The sequence below is a fragment of the Vombatus ursinus genome, unplaced genomic scaffold (assembly GCF_900497805.2).
Source record: "Vombatus ursinus unplaced genomic scaffold, bare-nosed wombat genome assembly UNPS02014782.1, whole genome shotgun sequence".
In the NCBI taxonomy this organism is placed as follows: domain Eukaryota; kingdom Metazoa; phylum Chordata; class Mammalia; order Diprotodontia; family Vombatidae; genus Vombatus; species Vombatus ursinus.
Window position 1 is genome coordinate 6,777,484 of NW_020954560.1, and position 20,944 is coordinate 6,798,427.

General features: G+C 38.2%; 1 protein-coding gene across 1 annotated transcript; it reads left to right on the plus strand.

Annotated features, from left to right (window-relative positions):
* The first annotated feature begins 846 nt into the window (after window positions 1-846).
* Window positions 847-16,590, plus strand: BCAS2 (BCAS2, pre-mRNA processing factor). The gene is made up of 7 exons (XM_027866789.1): window positions 847-976; window positions 2,667-2,759; window positions 7,146-7,216; window positions 8,639-8,800; window positions 13,165-13,215; window positions 15,065-15,145; window positions 16,200-16,590. The coding sequence occupies exons 1-7, from the start codon at window positions 884-886 to the stop codon at window positions 16,324-16,326; spliced, it is 678 nt and encodes a 225-aa protein (XP_027722590.1). The 5' UTR covers window positions 847-883; the 3' UTR covers window positions 16,327-16,590.
* Window positions 16,591-20,944: the final 4,354 nt, after the last annotated feature.

Sequence of the window (20,944 nt, forward strand, 5' to 3'; positions counted from 1 at the left end):
GGGGAGAGAGGGAACTGGCAACTCAAAATTTTTAAAAATGATGTTAAAAATCTACAAACAACTGCCATACCCCATTTATGTTACACGTTTCCTCTGCAACTTCATGTGGCCACGAGGAGCCAAGTCCCTTTAAGCTACAACTAAGCCCTGAAGGTAGGGTCTCTCTCCCTACCCCCACCCCCTCATCCTGCCAAGGCACCTCTACAGGGGATGGAAATGCCCGGAAGCAGAAACGCGGGCTCCGCGAAGCGAGACTAAATTCCACTTTGTGTCTGATCGTTTTGTCCTGATACGAATCTAACGGGGCTCCCCGCTAGGTGGCCCAGCTCTTTGGGGCTGCGACCATAGAAAGAATTTGCTACAAACCTGCTGCCCCCGCAGTCATTTTATCAGGTGCTGGGGAAGACTGGGGGGAAGGAAAAAAATAGGTACCTAGAGGGAAAAGGAATAAAGACTCAGCTGAGGCGGCTTTGACCTCTGACCCCCCGGATTCCCGCTTCTCGCGGAGCATGCTGGGAAGAGAGCTAAAATTCTAGCACCTCACCTAGACGTAGGGTCACGTGGTTCGAAGTCGCAGAAGGGGCGGGGCTTCCTTTTTACGTCTCCGATTTGCTGTCTGTGGAGACGTTGCATCAAAGTGATCTGGAGAATTCATATAATCTCCCTCACACGAGCCTGGGCAAGTCGGGCCGAAAAAAGGGGGGTGAGGGGGGTGGGAAGGAGAAATTCCTGGCAAAAGGTCAACCCTAGTTGTTCAGCAACTGCATCTGAGCACGCGCGAGGAAGCTGCGCACGCGCACGATCGGCGAATCCCTCGGCGCGCAGACGCAGGCGCCAACGGCTCGCCGCGGAGGCGTGTGCCGCGAGAGGCTGAGGAAGCGGGATGGCGGGTACCGGGCTCGTGGCTGGCGAGGCGGTGGTGGACGCCCTGCCGTACTTCGATCAGGGTTACGAAGCACCTGGCGTGCGGGAGGCGGTGAGTACGGGACGGCCGTCCAACCTTCCCTGCGAACCCCCTCTTCGTTCCCTCACATTTACAAAGTCCTGTAGGCTCCGCCTCACGACCGTTCCCGCCCGCCCCCTTCCTCCCTCCCCTCGCTTCAGCTTCCAGGCGGGCGAGGCCTGCCCCACCTCTGCTTCCCCCGCCCCTGCTCACCTCGCCCCGCCCTCGCTCCCAGTCCGCCCCTCCCCTCGGGCACCTTCCCCGCCCCGCCCTCTCACGCCCCCGGAACTTTATTATTGGCTACGTGGAAGGGTTGGAGCTCTGAAAGCCTCTTCCGGCTCCGAATCTGGTCGCGTTACTTCTCTCCTCGCAAATGTGCGGGATGCGCTTGAAATCTGCAGCGCCGACGCCCTTGCTGTTCTCTCCCTAGACACTCCGTGCATTTTTACGGGCTGTCTCCGCGCTTGTAATTTAGTCTTCATCTCCATCTCTTGGCTTCTCCTGCTTCTGCAGGACCCAGTTAAAATAGAAGCCCGGTCCTTCCCTCTTAGATTAACCTTCCCATTTATCTTGTAATTATAGACAATATAAATTATATATAAATACGTATAAATTTATGTTGTATATATACAAACATAATTGTTTATGTTGTCTCCCTAATTAGACTAGATTGAGAACAGGGACTGCTTTTTTGCCTTTCTTTGCATCCCCAGCATTTAACACGGTGCCTGGCACATAGAAGGTGCTTAATACTTGTTGATTTGCCTTGATTTAATACCCTTCCTAAAACTTGGCATTACTCTACCTTTCCAGAATTACGTTGTATTGTTCCTCAGCATACACTCTGAGATCGAATCAGACAGAACTTTGATCTTTGACCAACAGGCATATTAGTGCTTTTAAGCACCACGTGCCAGCTTGCCTACTAAGAGGCAGCTTAACTTAGAAAGATGGCCAGGAAGACCTGGGTTCAAGTCCTACTTTTGACACATGGCAGGTGTGTGGTCCTGGACCAGTTGCTTAACTACTCAGTGCTCAGTCAACTCTAGCACTCTAAATTTCGGAGAAGGTGTGGAGCTTCATTTGATTGAGGGAGTTTCCTTACCCAGGAGCCCCATACTAATGAAATCCCAAGTTTAGGCAGAATCCCTTCCTGCTCAGTGTAGGAAAAAGAAAGGAAGGCTAGAAGGCTTTTTTTTTATTATTATTTTTTAAAAAAGAAGGGCACCAGGAATGATGGTAGAATGGATTCCTTTAGAAAGGCAGTACTTAAGCTGAGTATTGAGGGGGAAAAGGGATTCTAAGAGGCAAAGGAGCAAATGTTTTCCAGCCAAAGGTGACACCCAAGACAGGAAATGGAGCAAGAAGGCCATTGCCTGGGCCACAGAGTGTGAGAAGGCAGTACTGTATGCCAGAGCTGGTGGGGCAGGCTGAGGCTCACTTTTGGAGGGTTTTGAAATCTAAACAAAGGAATTTGTGGTTGGGCCTAAAAACAGTGGAGAGCCATCAGCCTTTGAGTAGGCAAGTGACATGGTCAGAAAATAGCTGTAACAGCTACACAGATATTAAATAACAGATGATTTGATCTACTGCAGAATTATTTTGAAATAATTTCTCTAGAAACACTTGCCATCTCTTTCCCTCATTTTCTCCACCTCTCTTTCTCTCTGCCTCTTTCTACCTACTACATAAACTCCCCTGAGTTTTTTCCCATTTTTCTTAGGCTGCTGCTTTGGTAGAGGAGGAAACTCGTCGGTACCGGCCAACCAAGAACTATCTGAGTTACCTGCCTGCTCCGGATTACTCAGCCTTTGAGGTAGGGGTGGACTTTTTGTCTTCCTGTCTAGAAAAGTGCTAGGAGCACAGGATAGAATCCCACTTTCCTCTTGCTGATCATTGTTGTAACTTGTGAATTTCAGCTGATAAGACTGAGTATGGCATTTATGGTTGATTTCACAAAGGTCAGAACTTCAGAAACAGTTTGTAAATATCATGAAGACAGGACAGAAAGAAGAGAATAGAGATCAGAGGGCATAGCACAAAAGAGTGTGTTTGGTACCAGAATAGAAACTTCAATCACTAGCCACCAATTCTTCCTGCTCTAATAAAAGTCCTCCTTTGTAAGAAATTAATGACTTAGGGAAAACAAACAAATGAACACATTGGTCATGCTTGAAAATGTATCTCATTCCACATCTCTAATCCATCAGCTTTCTGTCAAAAGGTGGGAAGCATGTTTCCTTATCAGTCCACTAGGTTCTGAAGTATTTCAAAGTTGTTTTATTTTATGGTATTGTGGTCACTGGGTAAATTGTCCCCTGTTTCTGCTTAGTTTAGTTGGCGTGAGTTTATGTAGGTCATCTCAAGTTTCTCCAAAACTCCCTTTTGTCATTTCTTACAGTATAGTAATTATATTCACATACTATAATTTGTTCAGCCATCCCCCAGTTAGTGGAAACACACTTTGTTTCCAACAAAAAGTGCTATTATCATATTTTGTATGTAAATGTTGCTTTGACCTCCACACACACACACACCCACACACACACACCCCACCCACCCCCACACACCCAACCAACCAATAGTGGTATTGCTGGGTCAAAGGGTATGCAGAGTTTAGTGACCTCTGAGGCACTTTTCAAGTTGGACCATTATACACCTTCACCAGCAATGCGTTAGTGTGATTGTTGTCTCACAGCTCTTCCAGTGACAGATTGACATTTTGTCGGCTTTGTCAACCTAATGGGTCTGAGGTGTTTTAATTTGCATTTCTCTTATTAATGTTTTGGAGCTTTTTTTTAACGTGGTTAAAGCTTGCATTTCTGCATTTGATATCTGGCATTTAATGTATGCAATCATAATTGGCCATTTTATCTTCTTTAATCATCTCTGTCCTTGTTTAAATTAAAGATTTTTCCCCCATCCAAAATTGTGAAAGATTTTTTTCTTTACTTCTCTCGTGCCATTTTAAAGATGTCTTTAACAAACATTTATTAAGTATTACTATATACAAGACATTATGCTAGGAACTGGAGATACAATGACTTAAATGATTAGGATAGAGAAAAATAAATTTTTTTTTTTTTTTTTGGCTAGGCAATGGGATTAAGTGACTTGTCCAGGGTCACACAGCTTGTGTGTGTTATGTGTCTAAGGCCAGATTTGAACTCAGGTCCTCCTGACTCCAGGGCTGGTGCTCTATCCACTGCACCACCTAGCTTCCCCAAGAAAAATGTATTGAATTTGGAAGTTATGAGATCATTGCTAACTGGAGAGATTAGGTTTAGTACAGTGAAAAGGCTTCTATATAACTGAATCTTACTCTAAAGTGCTAACTTTTTATTTTAATGGAAATCTTTAAATAATATATGCGTTCCTACCTTTATAAAAGTTTGGTGACCATACTTTAACTTTTTCTTGATATCTTATGACTTATGACTATGAAAATCATTCTACTGTGGCACCGAGAGGCTATCTGCTTGTGTTTTGTATCTGCTTTTCCTGATCCTCTGTTTCCTCCCTTGTTGTCACTTCTTGCTGCTGTTAGTGTTCCTGATTCCAACAACCCTGCCTTCAGAGCTTTTTCCTTCTTATCTGCTGTGGGCTGGGAACTCAGATAATTAAGTTTACTAAAATTGCTTCTAAAGTAAGAATTAAAAAGCACTTAATGAGGGCCCAATGAACTTTCCTTTAGGCAAAGTTCATGGATTTATGATAATTTTTTTTTGTTGTTTACTCTTATAAGGTGAAATGTCATTATGAGTGAATGTTGTATTGAAATTTTTCTTTTCTCACCTACAGTGTTGGAAAGATATGCAGTTAAAGGACATCAAAAATAGAGGAAAAAAATCTCATTCACAAAAAAATTTATAATAGCACTTTTCATGCTAGCAAAGAGCTGGAAACAAGTCCATCAACTGAGGAGTGGCTAAACATGTTATGGAATGTGAATGTAAAACAGTGTTATTGTGCTGTACGAAATGATGAATGTGAAGAATTCAGAGAAACTTGGAAAGATTTACTTGATTGATGTAGAAGGAAATAAGCAGTGCCAGGAAAATAATTAACACAGTAATGGAAAATAAAACAGCATTGAACGATTTCAGAACTCTAGTCAATGCAGTGACCAGTCGTAACATAAGACTCTAATGATGCCTTTCTGCAGAATATTGTTATACTAGAGCAGGGCTTCTTAAACTTTTTCCACTCAAGACCCCTTCAGCACTTCTTAAACTTCATCTGGGTTGAGACCCACAGTTTAAGAAGCGCTGTACTATAGGAGGAAATAAGCATAATGTATTGTAATGTATTGACCAATGTATTGATTAGTCTTACTTTGCTGTGCTTGTTTCAAGAAAGAGTTCTCTGGTATTAGAAAAGAGTCAGTGAGAAGTCAGTCAGCAAATATTTATTAGGTGCTTTCTATGTGCCAGGCATTATACTAAGTGTGGTGGAGACAGAGAAAAGTAAAGACAGTTGCTGCTTCCAAGGACCACACATTCAAATAGAGGAGACAACATGAAAATCGCTATTTACATTTAAGATATGTCCGTAGATTGAAGGTAATCTTGAGAAGGAAGGTACTTCCCATCACCACTTACAGCACCTCATGCCCATCAAGGCAATATGGCACTCTTGTTTTGAGTTAATCATAGTGGGTCAATAACCAGACCCTAATTTTGCAGGTTTTATCCATGTGAGGTTCAGGTGATTGATTTATTTGATGAGAGCTCAGGGAAGATGGTGTGTCAGCTTTATGACCCAGACTCCTCTGGCATCATCTCGCTAAATAAGTTTGTGTGTGTGTGTGTGTACGTATGTATATACATGCATACATTAAGGAGGATGAGGAGAGATTTCTTGCAAAAGGTGGAATTTTAGCTGAGAGTTGAAGGAAGCCAGGAGGCAGAGATAAAGAGGAAGAACATTTAGGCATAGGCAGCCAGTGAGAATGCCCAGAGTCAGGAGATGAGTATCTTATGTGAAGATCAGCAAGGAGGCTAGTGTCATTGAATTGTAGATTGAATGGAGGAGAGTAAAGTATAAGAAAGGTTTCAAATAGGACTTGATATTTGATCCTGGAGGAAATAGGGAACTACTGAATTTTATTCAGTAGGAGAATGACATGGTCAGACCTGTACTTTAGGAAGATCACTTTGGTAAGAATGGAAATTAACTGGGGTGGGGAGAGATTTGAGTCAGGAAAAAACAACCAGAAGGCTGTTGCAGTAGTGTAGGCAAGAGGTGATAAGGGCCTGCACCATGGTGATAGTGTCAAAGGAGAGAAGGGAGTATATGGGAGAGATATTGTGAAGGTAGAATGGACATGACAGGGTAAGAGTGAGGAGTTGAGGGTACTGCCTGCCTGTGAACTTGGGTGATGGTGGTATAGGGAGATTAGGAAGAGGGGAGGGTTTTGGTTGAAAGGTAATGAGTTCGGTTTTGGACATGTATTTAAGATGTCTTTAGGACAGTGGTAAAATAAAAGGATCATCAGTAAAACTTTTCAGAAGATATAGTGTATATTTACATCTGGAGACTAATCATTGACCTTAGACTTTTCAAGAGTACCGGGTAACTTTTAATTAGTTTGAAAACATAAGTCCTTTTTATAACAGATTTGACAATTTTGAATTAAAAAAATTAAACCTGAATTTAAAAAAAAATGAACATCATCAGAGTATGCTTTTATTAGGCTAAATAGGACTGATTATTAGAACAATTATGCCCGAGCAATTCCTCTAGGTTTACCTTAGAGGGAAGCTGCCTGTTCTTTTTACCCCAAAAGGCAGAACTTGGGAGCATTCTGTAAATATTACAATGTCAGTAATAGCAAAGAAAGCACAGCAGGCTGGAGGTGGCATACAACACTAAAATTTAATATCCAGATTCATCTCTTATTACTCCTGTCACATATGGCAAGATATATCTTTTCCTCTCATGGTGAGCAGTGGTGTTGTACAAAGGTCTTACTATCTCTCCATCCTCAGCAAATTTCTTATCACCTGAATTTAGAATTGGAGTTATCTCTCTCTTCCCTATCCTGTTCCTGGAGGTAACAGATTAGGATGAGAGAAGAGAATGGATGAGGTATATTTATTATAAATGATTCAATTTTTTTTGTTGTGGATATATGGTCGGTTTAGTTGTTGAATCCAATCTGCAGTTGTCCTCTAAAAATAATTCTCTTCTCAATTTATAGACTGACATTATGAGAAATGAATTTGAAAGATTGGCTGCCCGACAACCAATTGAATTGCTTAGCATGAAACGGTAAGTTCTTTTTCTGAGTTTAGTTTGTGTTACAATAGTATGCATTTTCAAGTTTCTGTGGAGAAATATGTAGAGATTCCCAGAAACTTGGGTTTTAATTACATTGTTTTACATGTATGTTTTTATAGTGTGATCATTGTTTTAACTTGTACATACCCTCCTTCATGTTCCACACTATATACAATAGCATGATTCATGGAGTGGTAATAGTCACTAGGACCCAGGGTAAAATTGCTGAGTAGGCAGAGTTTGTCTTTGATGCACTCCCACCTCTCTTACTTCCCTTATGACACTCACTTTTGTGTCCCACCCAGGGCTATCTTCCCTCAGGAGTGCTATATACTGCAAAATTTCGTCTTTACTCCATCTAAGTTCTTATTCTCATATATTAGGGGTTAGTCAGTAGGGTTATCTAATTCAAAATATTTTGTGAGAAGGTACTGTTTAAATTCTGTGTAATTGAGGTGGTGAGGATGTTTGAGGAGGTGAAGAGGCTTGATTAACTAAGATGAAATTAAGCACATGTCCAAAATATTTAACTCTCATCTCTAATCGGTGGGCTGGTTGTCAGAATGGTAGAATTGTAAGGGGTATATCTGTTCACTACCCCTTTCTTTCTGGACTCCTGTTTTCTGGAAAAGAGACAAATCCTGTCTGGTCTGGGGAGGAAGAAAGGCTGAAATTATGAGGTTGCTATTTTTAGTACCCTCAGATCTCTTAACGATGCCTTTTGTCTAAGTGGTAAGCAAGGTTGCAGTAGTTATTATATTATATTATATGTTTAGATGTCTTTTTTTTTTAAATGAAATGTGGTGATCAAATCTTGGTTCTAAGTCCCTCTTCTACAATTCCACATGAATTTAATAGTTTTTGGTAAAATTCTTTGGTTAAACTCAAGGATTCAGCTCTATCTGGTAAAAGTAATTAAATGAAATTGAGTGCATAATTATAATATGCTATGCCTTTAAAAAGCATCCACATTGATTTTTTTGACGTAATGCTAAAAAGTTATAGGAAGAGGAAGGAATAGAAAATACAACATTCTAAAGCAGAAAATAGTGTCTAGAATTAGAAAATGTTTTAGTAATTGTCATCTTGTTCTCTGTCTTGTTTTAATCTTTCTCTAGTCTTAAAATAATAGCTCATGTTTTAATAGTGCTTTTTAAGATTTACAAAGCACTTTATGTACATTCTTATTTGATCCTCATGACAATCATGTGAGACAGATGCTATTACTATCATCCCTGCTTCACAGATGAGAAAATTGAGGCTCAGAAAGCTTAAGTGACCTGCCCAGGATCATAAAACTAATTATCAGAAGCAGGATTTGAACACGGGTCTTCCTCATTACAACTCTAACACTCTCTTTTATGTCACTATTATGAGATGGTTAAGTATTACTTTCCTCCCCTATAATTTCAGATATGAGCTTCCAGCTCCCTCCTCTGGGCAGAAAAATGATATCACTGCATGGCAGGAATGTGTAAACAATTCAATGGCCCAACTGGAGCATCAGGCAGTGCGCATTGAAAACCTGGAGTTGATGTCACAACATGGTTGCAATGCCTGGAAAGTATATAATGAGTAAGTAAGAACATCTTCAGCCTGCCTTGGTGTTTATAAAATATAGAAAAGAATTCAGAATGAAATTAAATACTAGCAGACCAGGTGAGCACTGTGTTTAAAAAGAACTATTATATGTAGATGGATTAAGATGTCTTCTCTAACCACTGGTGTCTCCTTCCATCAGAGACCTGCTTTACAGTGAGGCAGCCCCTATGGAAAGCTACTTGACAGTTCTTTTAGCCCATTCTGTTCTTCCTTATAAACCTTCCCATTACACTGCCATGAGAGGAGCCTATTTGTTAGATCTTCCACTCAGTTGTTCCTTTACCCTTTTCCTTGCCTCCTTCAGTAGTCAGTGGGTTCAGGAATTCTAAGGAGGTTTGGGCTAATACAGTTTTTCCACCTATAGCCCACTTATATTTGGGATTAAGTCCTCTGTTAAAATCCTCTTCTTGATGCCTCATCGTGGCATATAGATATCCCTACTTTCTTGAAACACCATGGCAGCAGAGAGAGCATGTGATTTGGTTCATTTTATCAAGGGGGAAGGGCTTGTTAATGGACTTTTTTGGAGACTAACATAGTTAATTACTGAAAAGCTAGGTAAATGGGTAAGTTTCATAATCAAATCACTTAAATTGTTAAGCTTCCCACCATGTATGAGACTTTGTGTTGGGTTTTATTTTTACAGCTGTATGGTCTACAGACTAGTGAGGAGGAGAGATTGGAAACCGAGATACCAATTAGATGCTAACAACAGGTCAGGCAAAGGGTAATGAGGCTTGGAATTAGGCTAGTGTTCCTTTGTGTCCAAAGGTGGGGAAGGAATGGATTTTAGAGATATGGGATTAAAATTGGCAAGACTTGACCACTGGATATGAAGGATGATTGAAGGGGAAGAAGTATAAGGATAAAGTGGGATTAGGAAATTGAATTTTCAGAGTTGAAGGATGTGTTGGTTTAGGGGAAGAAAGTAACAGATTCTATTGAGGATATGTTGAATTTGAGTTATGGGAAGATGTCCAGGCAAGTTGGTAATGTGAGACCAGAATTCAGGATAGAAATCAAGACTGAAAATATTGGCTTGGATGTCGTCTGTATGCAAAGAATAATTGAACCCAGGGGAATAGGTGAGATCACGAAGGGACAGTATATAGAGAGAAGGCAGTCCAGGAAGGAGCCTTAAGGAATACCCATGATTAGGGGTTAGCAAGTAAAAGATGATTCATAAAAGGAGACTGAGAAGGAGTAGTCAGGTAAGAGGATAGCCAAGAGAAGCTGGTGTCAGGGAAGCCAAGGGAAGAATCAAAGAATTTAGAATTAAAAGGAACCCAATAGATCAGGCCCAAACTCCTCGTTTAGCAAATGAGGAAACAGACCCAGAGAAGGTAAATTAACTCATACTTAGGTTTCTGCTGTTGAAAGTCATGAGTGTATCTGCCTTCAGATCCAAAAAAGCATTTATTAGGTGTTGGCAAAGCTTCAGAAAAGCAGCTAGCATGCTATTCAAGTAACACCAAAAGGTTATGGCCATGCAACAAGGACAGTGCTTGTGGGATGTTGAAAGGTGGTTACTCACAAATATGGGCTTATGATTTCTTAGGTGGCCCCCCTCTGCTAAGATTCTTGTGTAGCTGTTCCAAATTTGAGTCTTCTTGTTAAACAAAAGTTTTAAAAGAAGATAAATATGAAACAAGCAATATTTAAAAATTCATTTTTATTTGGTTTCTCTTACATTGGTAAAAATCTTTTTTTTCCACTAAAGATTATTTTTTAGATAGAGCAATGAGATTGAATATGCTTAATTATTTGTGAAAAATCTTAGTTTAACACTTCCAAGTCAAAGGTTTGGTTCTAAGTTCAGTTTATTTTCATTCTGGATTTTAAAGATTGTCATAGATGATAAAGATACCTCACAAAGGTGGGCAGATCTAAGTGGAAGATGTGCATCATTGGCTATGCTTATGAAATTATACCTTGCAAATTGTGATGGCTTCCATACCATCATTAGCTAACATCTCAAGGCACAATGTATACTTTGAACAAGTTCACTTGAAGATCTTGGAGATCATTTATCCAACATTCATTTTATAAGAGAAGAATAGTAAAGCCCAGAAAAATTAAGTGCCTTAGCTGTCAATAGATGTTTCATAGCAGATTTGGGACTAGAATCCTGGTCTCCCAACTGTTGCTTCAGTGTTATTTTCAATATAACATAAATTGCCTTTCTTGTTCACTTTGAAAAGGAAGAGGTGGGGTAAATGTGGGAACAAATTATGAGGCAGTGGTTTGATGTGGAGTTGAGGTTAAATGAGGGCATACTCATCAGATGATCTTTTTCTTTTCAATGAAGTTATGACAAGATGGGAGAGGTCAGGATAGCTTAAATTTAGACAAGATTTTTCAGATCTTAAGGGACTGGTGAAAATTGACAAAGATAGTGAAAGTTAACTTCTATGCTAAATTTATACATGTAAGGCAGTCAATAAATTAAACAATTTTAAACATCAAAATTGTTTATTCTAGAAATGGAAACACATACTGTTTTTTTCAGAGTAATTCTATATCTCAGTAGATTTGTCCCAGAAATTAATTTTTTTTGTTCAGGTCTAGGCAGATTCTGGAAGAGACATGGTGCTTACTGACTAGCTGAGGAGACCAGGTTTGACGGAATGGTTTAGAACCAAGCGCCATGTTTGAAGATAATAATCCTACCGTACTCTTTACTAGTCAGACCGTATCTGACATACTGTATTCAGGTCTGTATGCTAAATTTTAGGAGGAACATTGGCAAATTGGAAAATATGGTACAAAAGAGGAAGAAAGGATTGTGGAGGGACAGGAAACTTCAGTATATGGATTGACTGAAGAAACTGGATGTTTGGGGTAGAGAAAGGAAGACTTAGAAGGAACAGAAAAACTGTCCTCAAATATTTAAAGGGTTATTACTTAGAAGACTTGTTCTGCCTAGCCACCAAAGGGCAAAAGTGAGGGTATTGCATGCAAATTCCAGGGAGGTACATTTTGACTCAATATAAAGATTGTGATCCAGTGAAAAGATTGCTGTACTTAAAAGTAAGATGTACTGTTTGTGTGTCCCAGTTCTGACACTAATTAGTTGTGTGATCTTGGGTAAGTCACTTGGTAAATATGGGCCATATAAAATGAGAGGTTGGACTAGAACTTCTAAAGTCCCTGACATGCCAGGCCTGACAATTTATGAATTATAAAGAAAATCTCAATAATTGTAGCCGTCCAGACAAGTTGCCATGGAGTAGCATTTAGCTGCATATCTTTGGAGTTTTTCCAGCAGAGTCTGGGTAGCCATTTGTCAGAGGTTTTTAAATGGTGATCATGAACTGAGGGCAGGGCAGACTATAAGATGACTGACCATGAAATGACTTCCATCTCTGCAATTTTATGACTTTCTGCTTGATTCAACCAGAAAAAAGTTTTTGACAAAAAACAGTATTATTTTGAATGTTATCATTCTAGAATATGCGTTTCTTTTTTGCCATATTACTAACTTGGCCTGACAGGAATGCTAACGGGTGACATCAGGCACATCAGACATAAGAACTGGAATCCAGTATGATGGTTGTCAGGGTGTTAGGTTGTTTCACGATCTTAAATTTCAGCTCTGCTATTATTGTGCAGGCATTCTCTCATTGCAAAATAACTTCTGTTAGGGCATGATCCTTTTTAACCAGATTGTTGACCTCACATTGCTTTGAGAAAAGTGAGAATAAAAAGTATTTGCAACTGTACCTTTCAAAGAAATGTGCCACTGTAGGACCATTCCAGGACCCAAACACAGTCACCTGTCTTTTGAACACGTGATTGGGTATTAATCTATTTGCTGGTGGAAAATCTCAGCTTCATTTGCCTTTTGTTCTTGGCAGCCATCATGATGTACCCATATTTCTGTGGAGTTCGTATATTTTAGGTACTTTTTAAAAATAATAGTTATACCTACATTTGTACAGATTCTGTTGTGTTTTCATTTGGTTTAATTTGCTCTAACAATAAAAATTTAATGACGCCATGCTGTTCAATTTCTTTGCAGTGTTATTGGCTACTGTTTTGAAAACTGTTAGTGACCATATTGCCAACTTTATGTGGAAATAGTGTACCATATTCCAACATATATAGTGACAGCATATAGTAATAAATTCATAATGGTTGCAAATGTCTGAAAAACAAATTCACCGTGGTAATTATTAACTCTTGCTTATAGATATGTATATAACAATGTAAAAGCATGAACACTTGGCCTGCTTTACATAACTATTGTGTTTCACTTATATACTGGTGGCCTATTACCACCAGGCTTTACTATGACCTAATCTTTTTATTTCCATTTTGTTTTTCTTCACTTTGAGAAATCTAGTTCATATGATTGAACAAGCCCAGAAGGAGCTGCAAAAGTTAAGGTAACTTCTTCCTTGCATTGGCTTCATTTTTATCTAAGAATACCTTCAGTATTCCAGAGAAGTATGCTGTAAGATGATAGCTGTGCAAAACATTCCACCTTGCTCTACTAGGTCTTACCATATAACCAGCCTTTCTACTTTACTGAGTTTTAGAGGCACCCTTTTAGTTTAGGTTCAGTGTTGGGATGAAATGAGATACTTAAGGGTCATTCAACATTTAACGAAAGGCGGTTTTCTTAGACATAACACAGAAAGAATGTTTTTATCTAGACTATAGGTGGCACAGTGGATAGAGTGCTGGGCCTGGAGTTAGGAAGACTCATCTTCTTGAGTTCATAATTGGCCTCAGATACTTACTAGCTGTGTGATCCTGGGCAAGCCACTTAACCCTTTTTGTTTCAGTTTCCTCATCCGTCAAATGAGCTAGAGAAGGAAATGGCTAAACCACTCCAGTGTCTTTGCCAAGAAAACCCCAAATGAGGTTGCAAAGAGTCAGACAGGACTGAACAACAACAAAAAACTATTTTAATAGTCTCCAGTCTTAACTTCTGTTTCTTTCTGTCCCATATGCTGTGGCTAGAGTAATCCTCCTGGTCACAACTGGTCATGTCACTATTCTGCTCAAACACCCCCCACACACACACACATACATACATTCACACATATGTGTGTGTGTGTGTGTGTGTGTGTGTGTGTGTATCTGCTACCTAGAATCATTTCCACAGACACCCACATCAATACTCTCCCCATTTTATCATTCAGTAATAGGCTTTTGTAATTGACATTCCATAGTGAACTATATCTTTATCATCACAAAATCAACAAAAAGATGTATACAGGAGCCCACAGTTCTTATTTATTATTTTAAAAGAATTTTATTTAGTAGAGCAAAATACTGCCCTAAAGACTTTTTTTTTCCAAAAATGAATCTTGCGTTTATATTTTTAAAAATCATTTGTTATTCCTTAAAAGATATAACGGTACCTTGTTCAGTGATCCTCTGATTAGAAACATGAGGCAAGGTATAAAACGGAAATGTATGCTTGCCAACATTGCCACTGTAAATGGAGAGAGCCAAAGCAGAATTCAGATTGAAGAGAGATTCTCTGTAGATGGTGAGGTTCTTCAGATGTTCTGTTTGTGGATGACATCGTGCTGGTTACATTGAGCCTTGGAACACTAAAGGGGTTGGCTTGAACATCTACACAGTAAAAATCAAGTTGATGAAGCATATCTGTTGCCTAAATTGTGACATGAGGTGGATGTACAACCTATAGAGCTTATCCATCATTACATATATGTGGGACAGATAGACAGTGAGTGGAGCCCAGAATTAAGGAGCTGAATTGATTTCAGGAATTACAAGGCTTATTTTTTTTTTTAAATATATCAATATTCTACTAATGTTGTTATATGGCTCTGAAACAAAGCACAACAGCCTGTAAGGATTTTAAATGAATATTATAGGTGTATGGGTGATATGAGCAAGGGGGAACTACAAAATGAGGAACTTTGAAGAACGGCAGGCAGTAGAAAGAAGATGGGTTGGTCAGATGGCAAAGGTGAGGGATGGATGTGGATAGCTTGAGTGTTTTCCTGGCACTTTGTAGTACATTGGGTGACCTCATGGTATACTTATAGGAGGACTTGAATAAGAGATGGATGGGATGAGTAGGCATAGATGAACTGAAGGGAACATCTAGATCGTTGCTATCACAAATCCATTTTACTATTGAAAGAGTTGTGTGAAAAAAAGGCTGTCAAGATACGTTGGCATAGGGCCTTGAATATCCTATAATAGAATTAGTATCTAAAAGCAAAACCAAGTGTTTGCATTTCTCTTTAACAGAAAACATATTCAAGACTTAAACTGGCAGAGGAAGAACATGCAACTCACGGCTGGGTCTAAATTACGAGAAATGGAGTCAACGTAAGTAGCTGAAATTTCATCTTTGTCTCAAAACGCCCTCACAAAGTTTTGCTAAATCTTTGAATCAGTTTTCAAATGAGATGGCCCAGCTGATCTCAGGAGTTCTTTGCCAGTCTTAAGGCCCTGGGCCTCTCCTGTCCCAGCCCCTCGTTGGGGAAGCTGGGAGGCAGTGACAGAGAAGGGAGCGTAGCCAGTAGACAGAGGGGAAGGAAGATCCCTGCCAATCTCATGGTGCTATCGGCATAATGTTTGTCCACTATCGGCATGCATCTGTTTTTCTTTTTCTTTTTAATTAATTAATTAATTTTTAGTTTTCAGCATTTACTTCCACAAGATTTTGAGTTCCAAATTTTCTCCTTATCTCTCCCTTCTCCCGCCCCAAGATGGCGTGCATTCTAAATACCCCTTCCACCAGTCTGCCTTCTATCACCCCCACACACACCCCCCTTCTCTTATTCCCTTCCCCTTCTATTTTCCTGTAGGGCAGGATAGAGTTCTATACTCCTTTGCCTGTATATCTTATTTCCCAGTTGCATATAAAGACAATTTTTAGCATTTGTTTTTAAAACTTTTGAGTTCTAAATTCTCTGTGTATCTGTTTTCAGTGGCTCTGTGGTATTGATGTAAACTCAGAGGTTATAGAATAATTGAACTAGGAAGTATTTTGAGTGTTCATCTGCTTTGGGATAATACTGTGCCTATATATCATCCCCTGAAAAAGCTTTTCTGCCTTTTCAGAATATTCCAAGAAAGAACCTTATTGCCTCTTATTCTTTAACTGCTGGATGGCATAGAGGATAGAACACTGAACTTGGGAGTCAGGAGGACCTGAGTTTGCATCCTGCCTCAGTTACTTAATAGCTCTGTGATCCTTGTCAAGTCACTTAACTTTGCCTCAGTATTCTCATTTGTAAAATAAGGAGTTGGATTCAGTGCTCTCTAAGGTCCCTTCCAGCTCTAAACCTATTATCCTGTCATTGTGAATATACCACAAAATCTTCAAAGGACATTGAACCTGATGCTGCTGTTTTTTTCTCTTGCCTGTATTTTCTAGTTGGGTCTCTCTCGTCAGTAAAAATTATGAGATTGAACGGACTATTGTACAGCTAGAAAACGAAATCTTCCAAATCAAGCAACAGCATGGGGAGGCAAACAAAGAAAACATCCAGCAGGATTTCTGAAAAAATGGACTTTTGGGAAGGGAGAGAAGGGCATCTTAGGAATCTCAAGGCATCAGGAAGTTGAATGATCCTCAGATCATGGTAAGAACCTACTGAGGGAGTGATAATGACCTGAATAGCCTGGCTGAATGCTTAGGAGTAAGATGGAAACTTAGGAACTGTGCAGAGTGCATGAATTGATGGTTCTTTGTACTATATTTAATTCTATTTGTATATTTCCTTGACAAATAAATTTTTACCTTGAAAAAATTTTTATAACTTGAAGTTGAGTGGGAATTTTAATAATACCTTTGGTTTTTATATCACATTTTTTCTAAATATATGTACCCCTTCTCCCCTATCCTACAATAAAGATGATAAGGAATGAAAACATTTCAAATCAACAGTTTCATTAAAGATAATGACAACAATGAGATAACATCAAACTTTTGTGTGATACAGCCAAAGTAGTTCCTAGGGGAAAATTTATATCTCTATAAACGCTTACATCAATAAAGTAGAGAAAGAGCAGATTAATAAATTGGGCATGCAATTTAAAAAATGAAAAAAAAGAACAAATTAAAAATCCCCAATTAAACACCAAATTGGAAATCCTAAAAATCAAAGGAGACATTAATAAAAATTGAAAGTAATAAAACTAGGAACTGGTTTTATGAAAAAAACAAATCATTGATTAATTTGAATAAAAAAAAAACCAAATTGCCAGTATCAAAAATGAGAAGAGTGAATGCATTACCAATAAAAATGAAATTAAAGCAATTATTAGGAGCTATTTTGCTCAATTATATGCCAATAAAGCTGACAATCTCAGTGAAATGGATGAATATTTACAAATATGTAAATTGCCCAGATTAACAGAAGAGGAAATAGAATACTTAAATCACCGTCTCTTAGTAAAAGAAATTGAATAAGCCAATAAAAGAGCTTCCTAAGAAAAAATACCCAGGACCAGATAGATTCACAAGTGAATTCTAACAAATATTTAAAGACTAATTAATTCCAATACTATATAAACTATTTGGAAAAATGGGTAAAGCAAGAGCCCTACCAAATTCCTTTTACAAAGGTTTTGATACCTAAACCAGGAAGAGCAAAAACATACAGACTAATTTCCCTAATGAATTATTGATTCAAAAAACTGTAAATAACATTATCAAGGAGATTACAGCAATATATCACAAAGATCATATGCTATGACCAGGTAGGATTTCTACCAGGAATGTAGGACTGGTTCAGTATTATGAAAATTATCAACATAATTGACCATACCAATAACAAAAATCATATGATGAACTCAATAGATGCAGAAAAAGCTTTTGACAAAATACAATATTCATTCTTATTAAAGACACTAGACAGAATAGGAATAAATGGGGCTTTCCTTGATAAGAATTTCTATCTAAAACCAATCGAAAGCATTATCTATAGTGAGGATAAGCTATAGGCCTGCCCAATAGCTTGAAGCAAGGATTTCCATCATCAGCACTATAATTCAATATTGTACAAGAAATGCTAGCTATAGCAGTAAGACAAGAAAAAGAAATCAAAGGAGTTGGAATAGGCAATAAGGAAACGAAACTATCACTCTTTGCAGATGATGTGATGGTATACTTAGATAATCCTAGAGAATCAACCAAACTAGTTGAAACAGTTAACTTTAGAAAAGTTGCAGGATATAAAATAAACCCACATAAATCATCAGCATTTCTATATATTACCAACAAATTCAAGCAGGAAGAGTTAGAGAAATTACATTTAAAATAATTGCAGACAGTATAAAATACTTCGGAGTCAACCTGCCAAGACACACACAGGAACCATATGAACACAATTACAAAACTTTTCATAGAAAAGACATTAACAATTGGAGAAATAGTAATTGCTGATGAGTAGGCTGAGCCAATATAATAAAATGACAATTCTACCTAAATTATTCAGTGCCATGCCAAACTACCAAAAACTTATAGAGCTAGAAAAAATAATAGAATTCATCTGGAGGAACAAAAGGTCCAGAATATTTGGGAATCATTAAAAAAATGTGAAGGAAGATGGTCTCCAACCAGATTTCAAATGGTATTAATAAAGTAGTAATCATCAAAACAATCTGGTACTAGCTAAGAAATAGATTGATAAGTCAATGGAATAGATTAGGTATGTAATACACAGTGGAAAATGACCATAATGATCTAATGTTTCATAAACCCAAAATAGAAGCTTTTGGGAAAAGAACTCACTATTTGACAAAAATTGCTGGGAGGACTGGAAAGCAGTTTGGCTGAAACCAACATCTTACATCATACACCAAAATAAAATAAAAATGGGTACATGTTTTAGACATAAAGGGTGATTAGGGGAAATTTAAAGGAACATGGAAAATTTGACCTGTCGTCTATGGAGAAGGGAAGAATTTATGACCAAACGAGAAAATAGGAACAAGGGAAGTAAAATGGATAATTTTGATTACATTAAATTAAAAAAGTTTTGTGCAAACAAAACCAATGTAGCCAAGAAAGCAGAAAACTGAGAAGGTGAGGGAGTGGAAGGTTTATAAGTTTCTCAGATAAAGGTAAAGGCCTCATCTCTCAAATATATAGTGGGTCAAATTTATAAAAACAAGTTATTCCCCAATTTTGATAAATGGTCAAAGGGTATGAACAGGCAGTTTTCAGAAATAGAAATCCAAGCTGTCTGTAGTCATGTGAAAAAATGCTCTAGATCACTATTGATTAGAGAAAAGCAAATTAAAACAACTCTTGAGTTACCATCTCACACCTATCAGATTGGCTAACAAGATAGAAAACAAAAATGACAAATGTTGGAGGGGAATTGGAAAAATCGAGACACTAATGCACCGTTGGTGGAATTGTAAACTGGTTCAAACATTCTGAAGAACATTTTAGAACTGTACCCAAAGGGCTATACATACCCTGTGACCCAGCAATATCCTTACTCCCAAAGATCAAAGAAAAAGGAAAAGGACCTCTGTGTACAAGAATATTTATAGTAGTTCTTCTTGTGGTGGCAAAGAATTGAAAATTGAGGGGATACCCATCAACTAGGGGATTGCGGAAAATGATTGTGATGGAATACCATTGTGTTATAAGAAATGATGAGCAACATGGTTTCAGAAAAACCTGTGAAGACTTACATGAACCATTGCAGGGTGAAGTGAGCAGAACCAGGAGATCACTGTAAATGGTTAAGAGTAGTGTCATAATCATGATCAACTATGAATGACTTAGCTATTCTCATCAATACAATGATCCAAAATATTTCTGAAGAATTTATGATGGAAAATGCTATTCACCCCCAGAGAGGAACTGCTGGAGTCTGAGTACAGATTGAAGCATAATCTTTTCACTTTATTTTTCTTACTTTTTTTTTCAACATGGTTCATATATTTTGCTTGATTTCACATGTATGATTGATACCACATTTCTTGTTTTTTCACTGGGTAGGAGAGGGGAGGGATGGAGAGAATAAAGAACTCAAAAATTTTTTAAAAAATGAATGTTGAAAATAAACCTAATAGATTTATTTTTTAATTGGGGAAAAAAAAAACAGTTCAGTAAAGCCAACAAGACACTGAAAGTTTCTGACAGTTTACATAAGTAACATTCCATATGCATTGTCTTTCTTCCCCCCAAGACATGAACTTGAACCCCAAATCTGATTCTCAACTGAGCTCTTTATTTCTTCACCAAAATATTTCTTAAACCCCTTTACCAATTAATTAAACTGGTTTCTTTTTTGTATTTTTGCCTATAAGTAGTGGTAGTGCAGACAAAGTGTCTACTAAACCCTGCATCTTCCCAGAAAGTGAATTAGTTACTTCTGCTTCTTTGTTATGAGCAGGGTGTTATGGCCTAAGACCGGATTCAGTCCAAAGTCTGGAGTCCTGCTTGTACCTCCCTCCCTGTGTGACCCTGGGCACTTAATTTCTATAGAGCTTAGTTTATTCATCTGTAAAACACAGGGGCTGTCCTACTAGCTCTAAATATCAGTCTATGAAATGATGATGCAAGTATACAACCCTGTGGGAAAAATGAGGCAAAAAACAATTTTAAATGTTTTTTTTAATCTGGTGTGCTAGATATAAAGTAACTTATTTTGCTGATGCAACTAAGCTTCTAAACTCTGGGGAAGTGGAAAGCAAGAAAATAACACAAATGTTCTAATATGTAGGAAGTGGAAAATGTTTCTTCTGTTGTTACCTAGTAGAAGTAGTCTGACGTTTTGTCTCAGTTTATTTAGCAAATATGCTTTAATTAACTTCCTTCCAAAGAGAAACAATTTGAGTAATAACTTCATCAAGCATTTATTTCTAAATACTGTGTTAAACATAGGGAGCTACAAAGATGGTCAGTTCTCAAATACAGATTTGTTGGGAAGAAATGTTATAATGACAGCCAACATCTCTCAGCAACCCTGAGAGATAGGAACTTTTTTTTTTTATTCTGGACTTGCGATTTCATCAGTGTAAGTCTCTACATTCTAAACTCCAAACCCTTTGCATCTGATCTAGGTCTGCAGCTAATCTGTACTTTATAGTCTGGTTGGAGAAGTGCCCAGACAGTCATTCACAACAGGCTACCCTACATTGGACTCTTATACAGAT